The sequence below is a fragment of the Astatotilapia calliptera genome, chromosome 15 (genome assembly GCF_964374335.1).
Source record: "Astatotilapia calliptera chromosome 15, fAstCal68.1, whole genome shotgun sequence".
Lineage (NCBI taxonomy): Eukaryota > Metazoa > Chordata > Actinopteri > Cichliformes > Cichlidae > Astatotilapia > Astatotilapia calliptera.
The window spans coordinates 40,675,927-40,695,557 of record NC_137436.1 but is presented as its reverse complement, the minus strand read 5'-3'; the positions used below and the strand labels follow the sequence as shown (position 1 = coordinate 40,695,557).

The 19,631-nt window shown below is 42.2% G+C and overlaps 1 protein-coding gene and 1 long non-coding RNA gene across 2 annotated transcripts; both read left to right on the top strand.

Annotated features, from left to right (window-relative positions):
- Positions 1–4,375: 4,375 nt before the first annotated feature.
- LOC113006851 (growth arrest and DNA damage-inducible protein GADD45 beta) lies at positions 4,376–6,036 on the top strand. Its single transcript, XM_026143060.2, has 4 exons — positions 4,376–4,629; positions 4,830–4,931; positions 5,047–5,269; positions 5,391–6,036. The coding sequence occupies exons 1-4, from the start codon at positions 4,586–4,588 to the stop codon at positions 5,502–5,504; spliced, it is 483 nt and encodes a 160-aa protein (XP_025998845.1). The 5' UTR covers positions 4,376–4,585; the 3' UTR covers positions 5,505–6,036.
- A 7,548-nt stretch (positions 6,037–13,584) lies between these two features.
- Positions 13,585–17,476, top strand: LOC145420603 (uncharacterized). The gene is made up of 3 exons (XR_013901930.1): positions 13,585–13,737; positions 17,103–17,188; positions 17,295–17,476. It is a non-coding gene; the product is annotated as an uncharacterized LOC145420603 (long non-coding RNA).
- The last annotated feature ends 2,155 nt before the right edge of the window (positions 17,477–19,631 follow it).

The following is a 19,631-nucleotide window of genomic DNA, read 5'->3' as shown; positions in this document are numbered from 1 at the left end:
GTGTGTAGGGACGGCACCTTGCTCAGGGGTTCCGGTTCGATTGGATTTGAAACCCAACCTTCCGATCATATGGTGAACGCTCTACCTGCTGAGCTATCCCCTCCCATATGAATGCAAACTTGACATTTTTTTGTCCAAATCTGATGGTATTACGAACACAAAAGCAGATTCAGAGTTTGAATCACCATGTAATTCCATCTTGAAAGCATCTAATTGGCAATGAATTCATCTCTCACTATGGCAATGATCCTAAACATACTACAGATGCAGTAAAAGCATACATGGATAGGAGAAAAACAAACAAACAATGGAACACTTTCAGTCATGGATTGGCCTCCCCAGAGCAAAAGCCACAATCCAAAGAATAACTTTGAATGACCTTCAAGAAGCTTGGAGATTATTCTTGCAAATATTTCATTAAGTATTTCTTGTATAAGCATTATTATTTATTTGAATTTAATGACCCCCGCGACCCTGAAAAGGATAAGCGGAAGCGAATGGATGGATGAATTTAATGACCTATTCTTTAGACTTTTTAAGGCCTATTTGGTCTTGCACCAAAATGTATTTCAGTTCTTCTGACACTGATCATAATCTGAGGCTCAGATGGCCGTCACACAGTGCCACAATCCAACATCCTACAGAAAAAAAATTATATAAAAACCTTTTTTTCTCAGGAGACATATTGAGGACTTTTTCCCCCATACAGTTTGTGTGTACACCTGTGTGGATCAGTGTGCTTGTATTCAAAAGGTTTCTTTATGTAACGATCTGCTAGAGGGTGTGGGGGCCATAGCCCCGTCCTCCAGGGCATGAAGCAGGTATAGAGGAGATCCAGGCTCCAGACATCCAGAGACCCCCAGAGCACAAGAGTCCAAGGAAGACCAATGAAGGGGCAACGGTGCCACTCTCCCGGAAAGAGCTGAGGAGAGCCCCAGACGAGGGGTCACCCAGCAGTCGTGGAGCAGAAGCCAGAGGGGGCTGCAGTGATGTGCCTGCGAGCTCCACCAGCAGCCAGCTGTGCCAGAGTGACCGAGTCCCAGGCCCAGAGCCCAAGGGCACCCCACCCCCCGAAGGGGCCCGACCGAGCCACAGGCGCGAGGACCCGACAAGCAGCCACCGGGAGTGAGCCGGTGCGTACCTGAGCGCCCAGCACCGGACACCAAGAACCACCAATGCACCGACGTCTGAGGGCATCTGCCACCGGCAGGGAGAGTGGTGGGGGGAGATAGGCCTCCATACCTTGGAGGGCCTGAGATGTCCCCAGAAAGGTGGCGTCTAAGACCCGACGTGACATATAGACACAGACGAACAGGCACACACAGATACGAACATCCCCCCCCCCCCATGCACACATATGCAAATACTCAGCACTCACCCAACGTGGAGACAGACATAAATAGACACTGTACACACAATCACACTCCCCAAATGTACTCCAGATCCAGGTACCCCTGGATGCACCCTAACCCAGGAGGTGTCACCCTTTTCCCCAGAGTGGAGACAAGCAGATCGCCCCCGACTCCGCATTAGCAGGGAGGCCCCACGTCCCAGACCCCAATCGGATGGCCAACTCCTCCTCCCAGCCACCCCCCCCCCCCCCCCCCGACGGGCAATGGGGGTGGGGGGGCCTCCCCTGCACCCTGGTGACAAACCCGCACTCCAAGGCCCTGCATGCGTGGGTGGGTGTGGTGGAGTGGGAAGAGGGAGGAAGTCAGGGATGTGGAGGGAAAGAAGGGAGGGGCAAATGGTCCTTCCCTGGGGCCAGCTCCCCTGCTGACCCTAGTAGGCACCCCCACCCTCTGGAACCCACCAAGGCAAGGGGTCCAGGCCCATCTGGACCGGGGCCCACAGCTAGCAGCACCGCCCAGCTCCACAGAATCCGGGGCAGCCCACCCGACCCCACCACAGAGAAAACCGCACCCACCCCATCCACTCATCTCCCAGACTACACAAGACAATAGACACCCAGGTTAAGTTCATTCTCCATCTCTCCTATATCTCTCTCCCACCTGCAGAGTGAACTCCCGGAGAGCAGTGAACTTCTGCAAGGATGTAAAAGCCTCCCCACCAGTTGAAGAGCCCCTTTGGATACTTTCTAATAAAGCTGGTACCCTGAATAGTACAGTGTAATTAGATCATAGGAAGGTGAGATTTTTGGATGCTTTATAGCAGATTTTGCACTTATCGTAGTATTGTATAATTACTGATGATGTACTTGAAAGAATGAAAATACTTTGCCCTTAGCACTTTATTTAACATTAAAGTTATGCTTTGCTTCATTTATTTGTTCCACTGTTTCATGGATATTTCAGTCTCATGGAGAAATATCGTCTTTAAAGTGCATACCTGTTGTAAAGTTATTGGTGAGCCCTCATACAAATCATATGTTACGGCCTTCACGGTCACCAGATCTCAACTGACGCTCAGAAAGAAATGAAACAGAAAAAGAGATTTTATATCAAACCCATATTTCTATAATTTGTTAGTTACTGCTTATTTATTGAGGGAATTGAGGGAGTGTAAAATCTGCATAAAACAATACACAGACTATGAAAAATTTACATTTTTAAACTAATCTTATCCATAAAATAACACATCAATGTTTGCTTAGTAAAAATTGTAGTGGGCATATTGTTTATGTGTATAAATATTTATTGTATTGCTTTCTTTCATTTTATATTGTTTTCTTCCATGAATATCTAAATATATCAATAAATATAATAATTTAATGTATTTAACTAGAATCTATTTCTGTTGGAAATTGTAAGAAAACACTATAAAATATAACAAAACCATAACACAATTATTTACACACGTAAAGTGTGAATCTTTCCACCAGGTGGCGCAGTAACATCAGAAAAATCTGTTCATACGGCAACGCCAACAGATTTTCTGCGCCTTTCAGTGGACAAGTGCTAAATCAGTTAAGTGCTTACAATGTAAGCGACAATAGACAACATTTCATTGTTTATTAAACAATCCTACATATTTGTGGATGTTCCTAATAAATGGATTTGAAACTGTTTAGCCGCGGCTGCCCTGTTACCTATGCACACAGAGTTTGCACAGATTACAGGCGGATTTTGATAAATTTCTAATAAATTGCTGCACATAGTAAAGTGAAGCCTGCAAATAGTTTCGTTTTCAATTTTATTTTCGTGGAAATTCAGACCCAGGAAGTCCCCGAAAAACAAAACAAAACATCAAACCCCCTAAAAATGTTTTTCACTAAACCTCCCCTTTAGGAATTCCCAATATTTTCCAAAGACCGGGACTCGCTCTTGCTCTGCGCGTGACCCAAACGGTTGTTGCAGGGTGCTGTTCCAACATGCCTTCTCTGGGGGTTTCGCCGCTGACAGCAGATGCATTATGGAGCCGCTGGAGGGAGTCTGAGACCTGGTTTTAATGGGCAGAGAGTTCATATCAGGCTCGGTGAAGTGGACCTGATCACACACAGGGCCACCGATCAGGCGTGTGACAGCTCTGCGTGTGATGTTAAAAATGCATGTGACAGAAAAATGGAACCTGCTTTCATGAATGTGAAATATGAAGGTTATGATAACAGTTTTGAATGTTGTTGTAACACACTTCCGTTCTGCACGCTGCTGTCTTCAGCAGATAAACAGCTCTGATCCTATATCGAAGGATTATTTTTATCCTGTTGGAGGTAGTGGTGCTGAGCTGAAGCTTCAGAACAACACGTGCTCTGCAGCTGCAATAGCGCCTCAAATGGTTTGCAAGAAAAAAAAAGATAAAAAATATGTGTGATATAAAAGAGAAACATCAGTGTCATCTGAGATTCTCGTGAATTTCGCCTCGTGCTTATCAGACAGCGCCTTTTCCCATTTCTTATAACCTTGCTCTTGCACAACGCCGTTACACAATGTCCGCTCAGCGCGTGCTCGCACACGGGGCTGGTCAGCTGCTCCAGCTTCCCTTTTATAACATAATTTGAAATATATTTGAATTTCATGTGCGTCGCCGCGGGTGTGCAGGTGTATTTGGGGGGTTTGTGCACGGACACGATGCGAGAGCATTGCCACGGTGAAGCTTTCTTTTATTCGGCCAGTGGGGACGAGGGAGCGGGGGGGGGGGGGACAGAGATCTGGAAATTCCTCCACTCATAAAGAAAAGCTGCCGGTAAACAAACCGAGAGAGAGGGACAGAGCGGCGAAAGAAGCGTAGGAAGAAAAGGAGGGAGAGAGCGGGGGATTCTCCGAAACCACCAACGTGGGATCACCAGCGTCTTCTGGCTCTCAGCAAATAGGCGCAGAGAACGGGGGATGTATTCATAGCGGCAAACCAATGAACGAACGAGAGGCTGGGCGTGGCCACGCCTACGGTCGCGAAGCAGTAATATAACAGAGAGTTTCGGCTGAGAGAGGCACAGTTTCTTTCTGCTCGCGGTCTCGCAGTAAACGGACTTGTTACTCAGTTAACGGACTCTGAAAGGACCTTTACACGATCTGGAATACCACTGTGTTTGGACGTTGTATCAGGAATTTCATAGTACAGCCGTATCCCCGCGCTGTGGATATTTCTTCTTATCCTGGATCTTGTGGATTATTTTACTGACTTCAACATGACTTTGGAAGAGGTCGTTGGATCAAACAGCACCGAAAAAAAGTAAGTTTCGGCTGTGTGTGATGCGCAATTACGCATTGGCACATTTGATCTGACATTACAGATCGCGTTCTAGTTGAGTTTATAATCCCGGCTTGTACTTTAAAGGTTGCATCTGCATGCTTATATGTAGACTTTAGAGTTGTTTGCCACAGTTTAGTCGTGTCGTTCGCACATTTCTAACCGCCTCCGCTTCTCTGCAGGATGGAGACGGTGAGTCAAGCTCTGGAGGAGCTACTGGTCGCTGCTCAGCAGCAGGATTGTCTCACGGTTGGAGTCTACGAGTCCGCCAAACTCATGAATGTGTAAGTATAAGTTTGATTTTCCTCACCTTAATTAACCACGCCAAAGCTTTTGATATGAGAAATATGTAATGACGCTGACATTAACCGGGTCTTTCACCTTCTGTCCCGCATGCAGAGACCCAGACAGCGTTGTACTGTGCATCCTCGCAACTGATGAGGAGGATGAAGACGACATAGCGCTGCAGATCCATTTCACGCTGTTGCAGGCTTTCTGCTGCGACAACGACATCAACATCCTGCGGGTGTCAGGCATGAGGCGGCTGGCTCAGCTGCTGAAGGAGGACACCGAGGACAGCAACAGCAATGAACCCCGGGATCTGCACTGCATTCTGGTCAATGTAAGTGTAAACTTGCTTTGAGCTACTCGAGAAATGATACAAGTTCATGATATTATACTCTTGTAAGTTTAAAAAAAATGTTTCCGAGAATCTAACCGTCCGTCCCCACCGTGTTTTGCAGAACCCTCAAGTGCAGCCTCTGCAGTGCCAAGCCCTGCAAGACGTCGGCAGTTTCTGTGAGGAGAGTCGATGCAGCAATCAGTGGGTGCCCTGCCTGGAGCTGCAAGATCGTTGACTGGAACCGGGCCAAGCCAAACCGAATCAGACCGCCGGGGAGCGGTGAGAAAAGAGTGAAAACAATCAAACCTGCGCAGAAGTAACGCGGTATGAGTTGTTGTGCTGTGCCGGACCGAGCCAAATCCGAGCCCGATGGGGGAGGTCTTTTTGTCCTCGTGGAGCACGTGAAACGTCGGTACTGGTAGTGGCTGTGGAAGCTGGACCAGACTGAGCAGGAAGTCTCAGTCATGGAGCTGCAGAGGGGGAAGTGAAGATGAAATACCAGGACTTGAGTGACGCAAATGGAGGTCACATGAACGAACTGAAGAGCTGCATGTAAAGCTCTCGACTATCTGCGCTGCAGGTGTGGCAGGTGTTCTGCTTACCTGTTTGCTGCACATGAACTTTTGTCATGATGTGATTTTACACACTGATGTATCTAAATACATTAAATATGAGTCTGCTTGATGTGATGGATTTGCCACAAGTGAGAAGTGAAACCACATTGTGACTTATTCTGTTTGGTCAATAAAGTTTTGATGGAAATATAATCGATTTTTGTGTGGTTCATCTAAAAGAAGTGTGTATGTATGAGTGTGGGTTTGTTTTACTACCTTAAAGGGGTCTTGTGTCATTTCTGAAGCATAGGAGGACAGTTCTGTCACAGAATCTAGAATTAATGTCTAGAAAAACTAGCATGCAGTGTTGGGTCCATCAACAAATTCTGGCCCCATAAGTTCCACAGGAAACTTATCAAGTTCTGCTTAAGGTCCTATATTTGTAGAAAGACAAATGGTTCTGGGTCCAGTTTGATTCTTATAATTTTTGTAGTCCTATCTCTCTTTCATGGTGGCCTTTTCTCTATTGGATAGTATCAGTGTGGACCTCAAATTATGATCTATTCCTGGCCCCATGAAGGGGACTCTTTAAAGGACATTCCACTAATTTCGCACAAGGTTCAGTTCTCTATTCTGAACGTGTCCTACTGGTCTAAAAAACATGCAGAGGACATCTTTGGTATCACAATCTTGTCATCAGAGAACTGATTCAACTATATTAACCTCCTAGGACCTGCGTCCATATATGTGGACATCACATTTTGGGTTATTTAGACCAAAATACTGAATTTTGCTCTACAAGGGCCTGATATCCACTTACAAGGATGTTATACTACTATTGTTCTATCGAAATTTTAAACAAATATCCTCATATGTGGCTCTCATTTTTCTTAGAAACAAAAATCAGGTAAAAAAAAAATCTGGTCATTCTTTTACATTCATTGGGTCCAAATATGCCCAAATATCAAAGAGAAATCAAAAATGCATGCCGTGGAAGAGTTCGGGTCTTAGGAGGTTAAATGAAACTCAGCACATCTGTAAAATGCTGACAGTGTTCCAGTGCAAACAGTGCAATCATTTACAAATAATCTGGATTTTACATTTAGCTGATGCAGCTCAATGGGAAAATGCTTCCTTGAAAATCTTCTTAGAAAACTGTTGCATCCACTTTTCAGACAAAAAAATGCCTTTGATGTGGAAACGTGGTGCCGTTCTGTAGTTAATCCAACTTAGGTTTTAAGTTGTTTGCATGATGCATATAAATGGTTTATCTTGTCTGTGACTCTGCAGGATAAAAATGGATGAAAACACGGAGGAGTATGTCGGTGGACATCTTCACACCATCTCGGTTTCCATGGTGATACTTGGACGGTGTGTAGGTTATTCCTGTCCTGTGGGTTTGTGGCTGCCTTGCTTGAAAAAGAAGAAGATAAGATATAGACAATAATAAGGCTTTTTGTTTGTTTTTTAAGCTTTATTAATGCTGTTCTTTGCAGCAATAACTTACATAAAGTCTGACCAGGGGAACAATGAAAAACAAAAACAATAAAAAATAAAGAAGTCACCAGTATAAAGCACCGGCAAGACGTTATAAAATGTTATACAAAAGCCAGTCTACACGAGTGGGTTTTGAAGGTTTTTTTTGAATGGAGAACTTATTGAGTTGATCTGATAGTAAGAAGAACCTTTTCCACAGCATGGGTCTAAAACAGTGAAAGTACTGACCCTCTGTGTTTTAAGCCTAGACCATGTTGCTCTATCAAATATCAGAGGTCTGGAGCAGGGTTTTATTAATGTTTGAATGCACTACACGCTGGACTCAAGGCTCTAGCTCATGGGCTAACATGATACTTCTTTGATAACATTTGTGGTTTATTTCTGACATTATTTATATTTCACGACATCAAACATGATTTAAAATAGATGTGAACAGCCTGTTACTACTTCCCTGGAGTTTTCTTGGCTTCTTTATGCATACTGCACCTTTTTCTACGAGACATTGTGTGTATGAAAAAGAACACCGAGTTCTTCCAGTTGTGTGCCTGTGTGAAACCGGAGCAGTAAACTAAAGCTGGGCCTGCAGCCAGTTCTGCCCATGATGTCACATCCTGATGTCACATCCTGCTGTTACTCCTCCCGCTTATGGATTTGATGGGGACTCCACCACTTTGCTGACGCCACAGGTTTGATTGTTTTGGCAGCGACCCGTCCCTGCTGGGCCAGCACTCCCAAATTCTTCAGGTGATTGGCAGCTCAGCTCAGACAGTGTGCGGCAAGAATTTAGTCCTGACATGATCAGCTGGTTGCTAAAGGCAGTACATAGCACTGTACGAAATGAATTGTATGAAATGTACTGACGCACACAGTGTAATAATACAGCATGTACAGTTATAGTGCAGTTAGCCTCTCTGCTTGCAGTTGTCTTTAGAGACATTATGTACGGCATTCTAAGAATCATGAACTGAACACTACTAATTATAGTTAAACATGCTGTATCAAAATAACTGCCAAGACAAGAGAGGCATGTGAATGAGGTTGCAAAAAGGGAAAACTTGCTTCTAAAAAGGCTTTGTTTCGTCTGTGCTATGCTAGCTTAGTTATTGCCTCTGTCCTGCTAGTTTACAGTCAGCTTGTCTGACTGGAAGCCAAGTTGCATTGGGCAAAACACACGAGGCATATAAGTGCTTTCAGATTTACACAGTGTTTTGCTCACACTGTCATGGAGTGGCTGTGACGAAGCTTTTTCACACCTCGTCTCTGATGGTGTCATTTCTGATCCTTGTTTCAATCTGAGCCGTGCAATGTCAAGTATCAAGTTTTAGTTTCTCTTGACGTTAAGCATCTGCTCTGTGCTGTCCAGCTTTCACTCACACTCGTTTGCAGACCTTTTACTGAAACTATGCTTCCAATAAATTTCAACCCTCTAATCATATAATTTGAGAGAGTCAAAATGAGTCAATCCTCATAGACTACCAAGTTAAAATCTTCAAATCAACATCAGAAATAAACATGGATAGTTTCCCCCTTCATAAAACCGTGGTACAGGAGTGATTTCATTCAGGTGAGGCTGACAGATGCAGTTAAAGCACCTACCTGTCTGCTGAGTCACTGATCTTAACAACTCCACTGTGATGTGGTGATCCAAACACCAAGAAGAATATCCAAGAAGTTTAATCAGTGAATTTTATTTTCAGCAGCTAGAATAATTTTCTGCAAGTGCAGCTTAATTGAGCACAATTTGGACAAGACTTGAACTTATTCATGCTGAAAGTTAAGATGTTTGTATGAAGATGTTATAATTTGTTTTATTCACAATTATTTTTACAGGTGCCTGCCATGTCATCCTCGGTTATGAAAGCAGCACTATGTAAACATTAACATTAAGCAAGTGCAGTTGCAGTGGGTTACACATGAGGAGCTCACGCCCTGAAGCAGGCAAACTGATCTGATCCAGAGGCGTCAGTGGTGGCAGCACAGAGGTCACTGTGTCCCTGATGTGAATAAGAAATGTATCCGCCTGCATTAATCATTTTACACACCCACAACGATATCCCTGTGCGTGTGTGCATTAAGTAAAAGAAACTGGGAGTGTAAATACCTCACAGCAAGGACACAATGAAATACCTTCAGTGCAGTAATCCAGTTTGACTGCAGTATCAACATGTCGAGACTTCCGACTCCTCCACAATTGTGCTTATCTGATGACACTATATCGAATCCAAATCTTTCAGTCCAAGGCTGTGCATATATGCATGGAGGCAGTCAGACTGGCAGAACACCAGGCATAAAGGCAAAACCCTAAAAACAAGCAAAATGTCCTGAAATAATTGATATGTGATTATTTCAGGACATTTTACAGTAATAAACACATTGAAATGGCTTTAAAAATGTCCACAGTTTTGAAAAGTGTTGCATATTTTCTTTTTGTACCAGTGTTGTAACATATGTGAGGTTTTTGTAAATATAATACTTGACTCTCTTACAACTCCAAGTGTGACTCCACATCTCACTCACACATCACAACATCAGGTCAAAGAGGACACAATGGAAACGGGCCAACGTCAGCAAGCAGAACAGAATGAAGTGAAACAAGAATAAAACAGGAAATGTTTGTTTTGATTTCCATTACACAGTATTTCTGTCAGCCTGTTATGACGATCACAGATTAAACAATTATAGATCAAACTTTGCCTTCTTGTCTCAGACATACACTAGATTATATAATGCTCTCCATTCATTCATGCAAGTGTGCCATCATAAGCAAAAGAATGTAAACACAAAACTGAAGTTGTCCCTGTTTTTTGTTTTTACCTTGAATCTAGAAAATTCTGTTGCTTCTTATGAAAGCTTGATGTACTATTTGTGCCATTTACGTTCAGCATTCCCACGTCCCCCTTGTGCAACGTTTGATATGTGCGCTCCTGATGGCGTTGGTGGCGTTGACCTGCTCATCAGATCACCAAAGCTCAAGAATAGCGGCGTTATTTTTAGAAGACTTAAAAAGAAGCTCAGTGTGTCACTCTAGCAGCTATTTCTGTTCACAAACGGTGAGGAAGCTCCCTACTCTCTACATCACGTCACCCTGGAAACAGATGGAGTGCACTGATTGGACGGCTGGGCAGGCGGCGGTCTCTATATTAGATAAGGTGCCGAAGCTGTGCTGAATGGCACGTTGGCGTGTTACGTAGGGAGATCCTGCCACCACGTCATTGACCATGTAAGGTTGGTTCAGGAGCAGAGGAGAGCATCAGAGCGATGAGTCAGAGAGAGGAGGAGAGGGGTGATGAGTGTATGAGAGATAGAGATCGCTCCAGCATCACAAAACACACAAGCATCTAAGTACTGAGAGAAAGGCAGCAAAAAAGCTGCAATTACTGGCTCACTGACATTGAATTAAACACTAAAAATACATCTTAACATTATTAATTTAACCTTTTACTATAGTAAAGGATGCAAATTTGACTGAAGTCCAGGTTTGGATGTCTGTCATAGCCATCCAGCATGCACAGACAGTCTGTTATCAAACTGACTTCTTGATCTCTGCCTTGAAATTCGTTATTTAGTATAAAGACACCAGCTCTATGTTCTGCAGGCCTTTTCAATAATATGTTGCAGCCTGTTCTTTTTGTCAACACTGTCAGATGCACAAGATGTCATGTGGCATCGGTCAATAATGGACAAGGTTTAAACTCTTTTCTAAAACTAACCAAGTTGTTTTAGTAAGTGTAAAAAATGTTACCAAGTATGACATAAACTGCAATCAGCTGGCTGACGATTTATTATGTAGTCCAGTATAACATAATATGATAACCAGCAGTTATCTGACAGAACAGCAGTGACTGATGACCTGGGATGAGAACGTTTCTTATCTGTTACACCGTTATTGGCTAATCAGTGAGGATTTATTCTGCAACCTTTTCATTTTGTTGCACCTACTTACCCCCGTCCACTGAATTTGCTTGCTTCAGCTCTTAAAGTCACTCTTTCTTCTTTTGGAACATATTTGTGGGCTTTACACCAGCTCAAATACACTAGGATCAGCAGCCACAACATCCCCAGTGAGACCTGCTATGGGAGGAGGCATCTGTGGTTGATTGTTCCACTCAGCTCTCATCAGCAGCTGTTTGGCCGATGAAGCATGCTGTACTGTGACAGAGAGCTCTGCCTGCGTTTGAGTGGTGAATCAGTGATTTCACCCATTTGCTCCTCATCTTTGTTTTCCTCCACATGAAAAACATCTCAGGATGACGGCACAAAGAAAAGTCTTTATCGCTCTGTGGTTTGGAAATGGGTCAGCGTGTTTGTTGTCTTTTGGATGCTGAACACAGACTTTTGTTTCTGTGTCACAACCTTTGTGCATGTCAGAAGCCGCCTGTCATGAAGAGAGAAGCAAATCATTGAATCTGTTGTCCCTGAGGTATTTCGGCTTTATTTTGTCATTTCACAGACAGGAATTCGCAGCACTCAAACCGCTGAGGAATTTCAGGAATGTAGCTTCACATGTTTTCGTTTGATGTTGACTTTTATCTTTTTCTATTCCTGCTCTATCGATGTATGCTTTCTGTTTGCATTAAAATCAAAATTTACTTTATTACATTTGTGTTTTTTTTTTATTGTTTTAATTGTTTCATGAGTTACACCTAAAACAAACCAGGAACCAATGGCACTGCTCGTATGTGCTGTATGAAAACAGGTTGTTAAAAACAACGTATTTGTCTCCCAGCTAACCTTCACTTTTCACCCCCTGACTCCCCCCCCATGTGATGTCATCACGCCACACGTGTAGTCTGATGTGGCAGGACGCTGCAGACGCTGATTAGCAGAGAGAGACCTCTGACCTCAGCAGTGCTGCAGGTCCTGAACTCGAGGTGCTGTGACGCTGCGTCCAAACACACAAGCAGGATCTGAACTCAGGACCCTTCAATGAATTTGACTCAAAGGGGATTTGGGCTTTGTTTATAAATTGGAAACGATATTTCTGTTGGATTTGCATTTACATGTGAAGTCAGTGTGCTTCACATTAAACAGAACTAAGATTTATGTTAGGCAGACTATACAGAAAGGCCCCACCTGACCACTGGGTGTAAGTCAGCCTTCAGACATGACAAATGAAGCCAACACTTATGTGCTGTTACTTGCAGTTCCTCTTATGGCCACTTGAGGCTAGCTTAAAAATTAACCAATTCCCACAGACTTTAATGTTAAAATTAAACATATTCAACTAAAATAAAAACACATAAGAGTTTCCTTCCATATTGAATATGATACAATCATCATCTGCTGGGGAAAAATGTATATTTCCCAACATGCAGTAGTGCCTGAAGGTTCCTGGTTCTTACTGAGTCAAAGTGCTTGCAAGGAAGGTGCTGTACTAAATCTCTCCTAACAATATCTATGTTTGCTAGCACGTTGTCACGATTGCCTTTATGCTTCATGTTTGTCTGCAAATACTTGATAACTACTGGCTGAGGATGGTACATACTGAAAAAGTATGACTGCAAACTGGAAATGGAGAAGGTTCTCCTTCAGAGCAAAAGCTGTGCCTCAGCACTATCACTGTTCAAAAGGTGCAACTTTTACTTTGAGGCTCTCCGTTTGTGTCACATTTTTCATAGTTCCATTGTTTCCATGTTTGTAGACAAGTCTGTCACCTGTATCCAAACTACGAGCATGGCAATAGGCTAATGACCAAAGCAATCACAAGGAGGTTTTTTAACAACCCGCTTTCCCTCGTCTTCACAATTTTTACACAGATGAACATTATTCTGAAATTTTTCCTCAATTTGCAGCTGAACCTCGGTCCATCTCTATGTCTGAGAAACACTACCTCTCTAAGATGGTCTTCTGTCATATTATTGACCTGCTGCAAATTAACTTGATTAGTTGAAAAATCTTCAGTCTGTTTCTTTTTATTGACACTTATTTTTTAAAAGTGGATGGGAGCAACAAAAGGCTGGAAACCCGTGTTGCTAAAATTCAAGAACATCTAGTGCACAAGCTTCCCTGTGGAATACTGAAACATCTCAATTTGAACATTTGTTATGACTGCTGGGCTTCTAAGATTTGCAGATCATTGCCTTCTGTTTTTCAGCTCTGTTGCTGTTGGACGTGTTGGTTTTAAAAAAGTGGCAGAAGATGTTGACCCCCCTGCCCCCCCTGCAGGTTACAGACTCTTGTGTCATTTTGTTTCCTGGGTAGTTGTAAATAAAGTTCAGGGCTGATTGTGTGAGTTAATGATTATATGGATGTTTGTGATCTACTGAGTTCATCACCCTGTGTTCTGAACAACACAAACCAGAAATGACACCACTTCCTGCATGTGTGTGTGTGTTAACAGCTGTCTGTACGAGGACCGGTGTGTGTTTTAGACCTTGTAGCTCGTCGCCATAGGAGCTTTATATAGCTGTTTAAGAGGTAAGATTCATCTTTAAGGTTCAGGTTAGAATCAGGATAACAGTTATGAGAATTTGCATTATGCAAAGGAGGGTTCTCACAAGAACAGACGTACATGCATGTGTTCAGGGGGCGTGTGTGTCTGTGGGGGGATTTACTGGCAGCAAAACCAGAAGTTGACTTTCTTTATCATCCCTTACTGAAATCTTTCCTGTTTGTAACTTTTTATCAGTTTCCAGTTGTAAGTTGCAACTTTATCTTTTGGCTCTTAATTCCATTCAACCCACTCATGACACAGATAAATGCAGCTGAAAAACAGATGACTTCCAGTGAAATATTTGTATTTTGTGGTATTTAAAGTCAGGGTCATATTGATCTTTCAGAAACCACTGAATATATTAATGTAGATCAGATATTCATTTCAACCGTGGATGAACTGAGAGAATATATATCTGCAGCTTTACACAGCTACTAATGTTTCAGCGTTGCTTGAAACTGAAGTGACAGAAGGAGCTAATCAGAAAGTAACCTTTGCTGGACTTTGTTACTTTTTATAGTGATACTCAGACTTGCAGAGCTGCAGGTATGTCAGCTCAGTTGTAAGCAGCAGTGGCGTGTCTAGAAAATTTTTGTTGGGGGGGCCAGGTAGGGGCACAGATTTGGAGAAGGGTGGCAGATAATGTTTAAAAAAAAATTCTACCAACCGTTAACCATAATTCAATAATCCTATAAACCTAATAACCAAATGCACTTTTAACTCTTATTAGAATGAGATTTTAACCACTACGGTGCAAAGTTTTTAGATACTGCGTTGATAAAGTACAAGAGATACAATCAGTGCTTTGTCAGTGTTTACTCAGCAGTCAAGGACAACAATATTTGCATAGTATTTTTACTGACATGTAGTGCACATATGTTTTGGGCAAAAACATTTTTGAATATTAAAATATGAACATTTGTAACAAACAATTGACAAATTAGCCAATGCCAATGCAAAACTTTATCTGCCTGTTAAAAAAAGAAGATAATCTTCTCACAAACTGGTGTTTGATTTTGAAACAGGAAAAAAGTGGGGAAACAACTGAAAAGACTAATATTTGAATAAAACCTGAAAGCAAGTAAATACTTTCTATGCTGCCTTATCGTAAACTTTGGTAATATTGATAAAGAACAACACTGGCTGATGATAAAATACAGTCAGCTGGCATGGTGACACTGCCAGTATTAACCTGCAGGGCTGGACTGGGACAGAAAAATTGGGCATTTTCACTACAGACCGACCCACCAGGTATTAAAGCCATAAAGACTTTGACTGAAAACAAACCCTGTTGTGACAGTGATGTACAGTCTTGTTGGTATATGTATGATTTCTATACATTTTACGTCAGATAAAAACTTTGGTTGTAAGATTTAGATAATTATTTAATAAAAGCTAGATATTTTAAATGAGAATAAGAAAGAAAAGTATTTCTTTGTGCCCACCTTTCCCTGTTAATGCCCTACATGCCCCCCTGGCAAAACCTTCCTAGACCCGCCCCTGCACAGTTACCAGCTGTCAGCTACATAAAAAAAGATCCTGGTGTTATTTGTCTCTCAGAAACAGTTCATAACTTCCCTTCAACTCATCCATGTCACCTAAAAGGTAAACCTGTTTCTCCATCACCTGTTCAGCTCTGATGGTTCAGTAAGGACATCTCCTGGTTTCATCTTCATGTTTCCCTCTCACCACATATCCAAACCGACATCATGACCAGCAGCTTTACAGCTGTGGCTCCAGCAAACATCAGCTGATACTAGAAATTAATATTAAATAAATTCTAACAACAGCTGATCAAGCTTAAACGTGCTGCTGTTGTTTACCGCGACATCCACTGGTTTCCTGTTTCTGGCGCAAAGTGAGCGATAAACAAATGAGAGAGAAAAGCCGATCAGCTGATCATTGATCAGTTTCATGATTGAAGTAGCAACAGGAGAGGGAGGGGGAGAGAATGAGAGGAGAAGAGGCAGCTGTGCAGCATAACGACAGAATAAATCCAGCTTTGTGTCTTTTTTCCATTCTAGCTAAAGTCCGGGACAAACTGCGTCTCTTCTCAGCTCAATACGAAACGCGTAATATTTTCTCTGAATGAGGGACCATCCCATGTTTTTAAGGAGCCGTTGGCAACTCTACTAACTAACCTTATGAATAAAATAAAGTTCACTATCAGTAACATCATAGCACCCACCCACCTAAAAACTCCATCAAGCTGGCTAGAACGCAGTACGAGTTATTGCAACTGAGGGTAAAAAGTCAGCACAACGAAAATAAACTGCACCTAAACTTGGTTTATATCTGACCCAGATAGACTGCAGGTCATGACTTCTTACCTGAAGTTCAGTTCACCTGATACTCGGACTGGTGGCTGCCTCGGGGCTCTCCTCCTGCCTCCCCTTCCCTCATCCACCTGCTGGCCTCTGTGGAAGCTCCGCCACAGCCACCACCAAACAACTGAGTTATTTTTACACATCGACCTGCATCTGGCCAATCCACCACCTCTCATTGTTCGTGCCATTACAAAAAAAATAAAAAATAAGTCACCGGGCAGATGCCCGGTATGCCCGATGGCCAGTCCAGCTATGTTAACCTGCAACCAAATCTGCAGCTCCATACAGCAATGTTACGACTTAGATTATATCTTATAACTCATAACTCTTATGTTAGCTGCCCTCAGTAGCAAACTGGAGTAGCCTTCTTGGATTTGAGTTTAGACACTTTTAGATGTGCGCTTCTGTTTGACCCATTTCTTTTTCAGAGCTCCCTTTCAGCCTCACTCAGACTGTGACCTCAGCTCTCTGGTTTGACCACAGTGGAGAATTGAGAAGGAAAGGAAAAGGGAGGGGTTGGGGGTTATTCTGTGGCGGGACGGGTGGGGCGACGCCTGGCTCGGTAAATTTAGCCTCAGTTGGGATAAAAATAACTGGCGGTGTCCAGAGAATCTATTTATAGTTGAGATATTTTGAGCTGCAGAGAGGAAAACCCTCCCTCAAAGGAGCCAACCACACTTTCCACACAGATGAAAACAAACATCTGCAAAAGAGAATAACGCAAAAGTTCACAGCTTGTTTTGATCAACTCATTTATGTTTCTATTTAGTATCACCTAACTGTTCCATCTACAACCCTCATCTGTATAACATACAAATCACATTCAAAAAACAGACTTTACATGGAGAGTTTCGCTCAACTTGCTTGAGTTAAATCTTTCGTACTGTCCTCTCCTTGCATTTACTGTGTTTCTTCACAATGCTCTGAAAAGTTCTTATTCTTTTAAATAAAGTTTTCACGTTTAACAAAAAGAAACTTCCAATTAAAGGGCAGCTCAAAGTTTTTTCTCTTTCTTCAACCAGAGCTCATCAGTGGCTTCATCCAAACACCATCACGCAGCCTCATTTCTCTGAATCCACCAGCCCACAATTACAGGCCATGTGCTGAGGTAACTTCCATTTGCCCACCGCCACTCTAACCCCACCCACCCAAACCACACTTTGATCTCAAACCAAATGTTCCCTCCCTCATGTGGCAACGCGTTTCTCCTCCAGACCACAAAGTGGAGGGATTCCGAGTGGAGACCTGCACTAACCCTCTGAATGACTGGAACCACGCAGGTCCAGACCAGGGTCTGGAAAAGTCTAATGAAGCTGGTGCATGCAATGAACATGCACCTCTGAGTCTGAAGGGATATTACACACCAGCAAGTAAAATAAAATAAAATAAAAACCAAGAACACTTGTTTGCATTTGTCTCAGAGAACTTTCAGTGAACAAAGTTGCTTTAGTTGTTGCCTTAGTGGCAATAGTTGTGGTGTGTCGTTCCGCGCTGTTGTAGGTAAAGCGTTTGGTGTAGTTGCAGCATTTAGTTGCAAGTTGTTAATTTACTTGTTGGTCCAGCTGCTGTAATTGGAGCAACTGGTTTAGTTGCTCTAGTTGGTGTGTTTAACTGCAAATTGATGAATATTGAGTTTGCAGAAGTTTCTCTTTAGTTGCAGGTGTTTCTGTAGTTTCATTAGCTGGAGTTGCAGTTATGACTACAGCTAAATGGTTATGTTCACTAGAGTTTAATTGCAAGTGTTCCTGTACTTTGTAGTTTATTTGCTCATAAGTGTATATTTTTGAAGGAATTTATTAAGCAATAGTATTTATTAAGAATCATTTATAAAAAAAAAGATGACCATTATCAATAAGACAGGACAGGTGCTTTCTGCCGAAGGTTTCAGATGCAATGAAACAGTCTAATTTCTAAACTCCTTTGAAATGGGCAGCAGTCTGTAATGACTGTAAATGTGTGCATGAATGACTTTTTCCCATAGCAGACACTGAGTCCGTCAAGAGCTCACGTCAGTTTATACCAGCAGCATAAACATTCGTAGTATCAGTTTCTGTTTCATTATGCAAAACTCAGCTGAAGGGACAAACCCCTGAGAGCAGAAACTGTTTCCCTCCACGTCCAGCCTGAAGCCTCCAGCTCTTTGTGAACAATATGCAAATGAGACCATTTTCCAAGCGCCCACTGAGAACAGACTTTGTTATCACAGCGCAGACAAACTGCTCCTTCAGCAGCACCAAAACCCAGGCGACACTTTTAAAGAGCATTTTTATCAGGAATGCTAGTTTGTGATTTTTTTTAATCTGTGTTAATGCGCAGAATCAGACTACATCATCTCTGTGAAGAAAGTGTGACTCACTAGTTTCTGTCTGACTCTCGTAGAAAAATTAGCTAAAAAGCAGACATGCAGGCAACTACTGCAAATACACCCAGTGCTTTATCTAAGTTGCTGTCACTGTAATTAAAAGGACAACTGTCTAAATAAAGACAGTTAATATTTATGTGTTGCAATAAAAATAACTGTATTCACTGGATAAGGTTTCTTAAACAGCATGTCAGGCTTTTATTTATATCTGGTTTTGCACAACAGTCCACTCTTTCCATGAGCAAACAGACAATTTGAGTCAGTCACATCTCTATAATCATAAGGCCAAAATGAACAAAATTAGTCTGCGTGGATCAGAGACACTGTAGACAAAAATATAAAGACATTTTTACACATGCATTACAGCCCTGAGCCGTCAGCAAATGACACAAGTGCATCAGAAGACTCAAATTCCAGAATAAGCACCGCAGCACAAAGCCTGCGAAATTTAGTTATTAGCAAATGCAAAAGTTGTTTGTGCATTCAGTACTGCTGTAATAGTATAAAGTAATCCATTACTGTAATTACCTAACTTTCTGCAACTGTACTAAAGTCAGTAATCACACAAGTTGCTGATCAAAAAACCGTGTTGTTACTTTATTAAAGTTCTGTGGTCATTTCAGATTGTATGGTCAGCCCGGTTGAACTCTTTAGAGTTTTGATCAAAGGGTGAGATGATTATTGGACTCTTTCTAATTTAACTGGATTCATGTGGAGTCTGAGCTGGACTCCTGCTGCTCCACTGTGAATGAAGGAGGGTCAAAGTTCAGGTGATCCTCGGTGTTCCCTGCTTCTCTCTGACCATCGTAACAATGCTGTGAGTTGTTTCCTCCTTCCAAGTGAGAAATCACAGCAGAGAACCCATGTGAGTGAGGGGGCGGTGCCTGGTGATAATTATTAATTGAGACAGAATTAATTATTTTGCAAGAATGAATCTTTTTTCATGTTGACTTTCTCTCTAATCAGAGCCCATCACTAATAGGACTGTATACTGCTGCAAACAGCTAAATCTGTTGTTTACATTAATGTACACTAATTAATTTTATTTTTAAATTCTGAAAAGAATTTAAATATCAACACAGCAGCAGGCAAAATAATTCAATAAAAACAGATTCAAAGAGTTAAAGAAATACCACATATATCTCTACTTACAATAAAAAACATGCTTTACGACCTTTAAAGCAGTAAA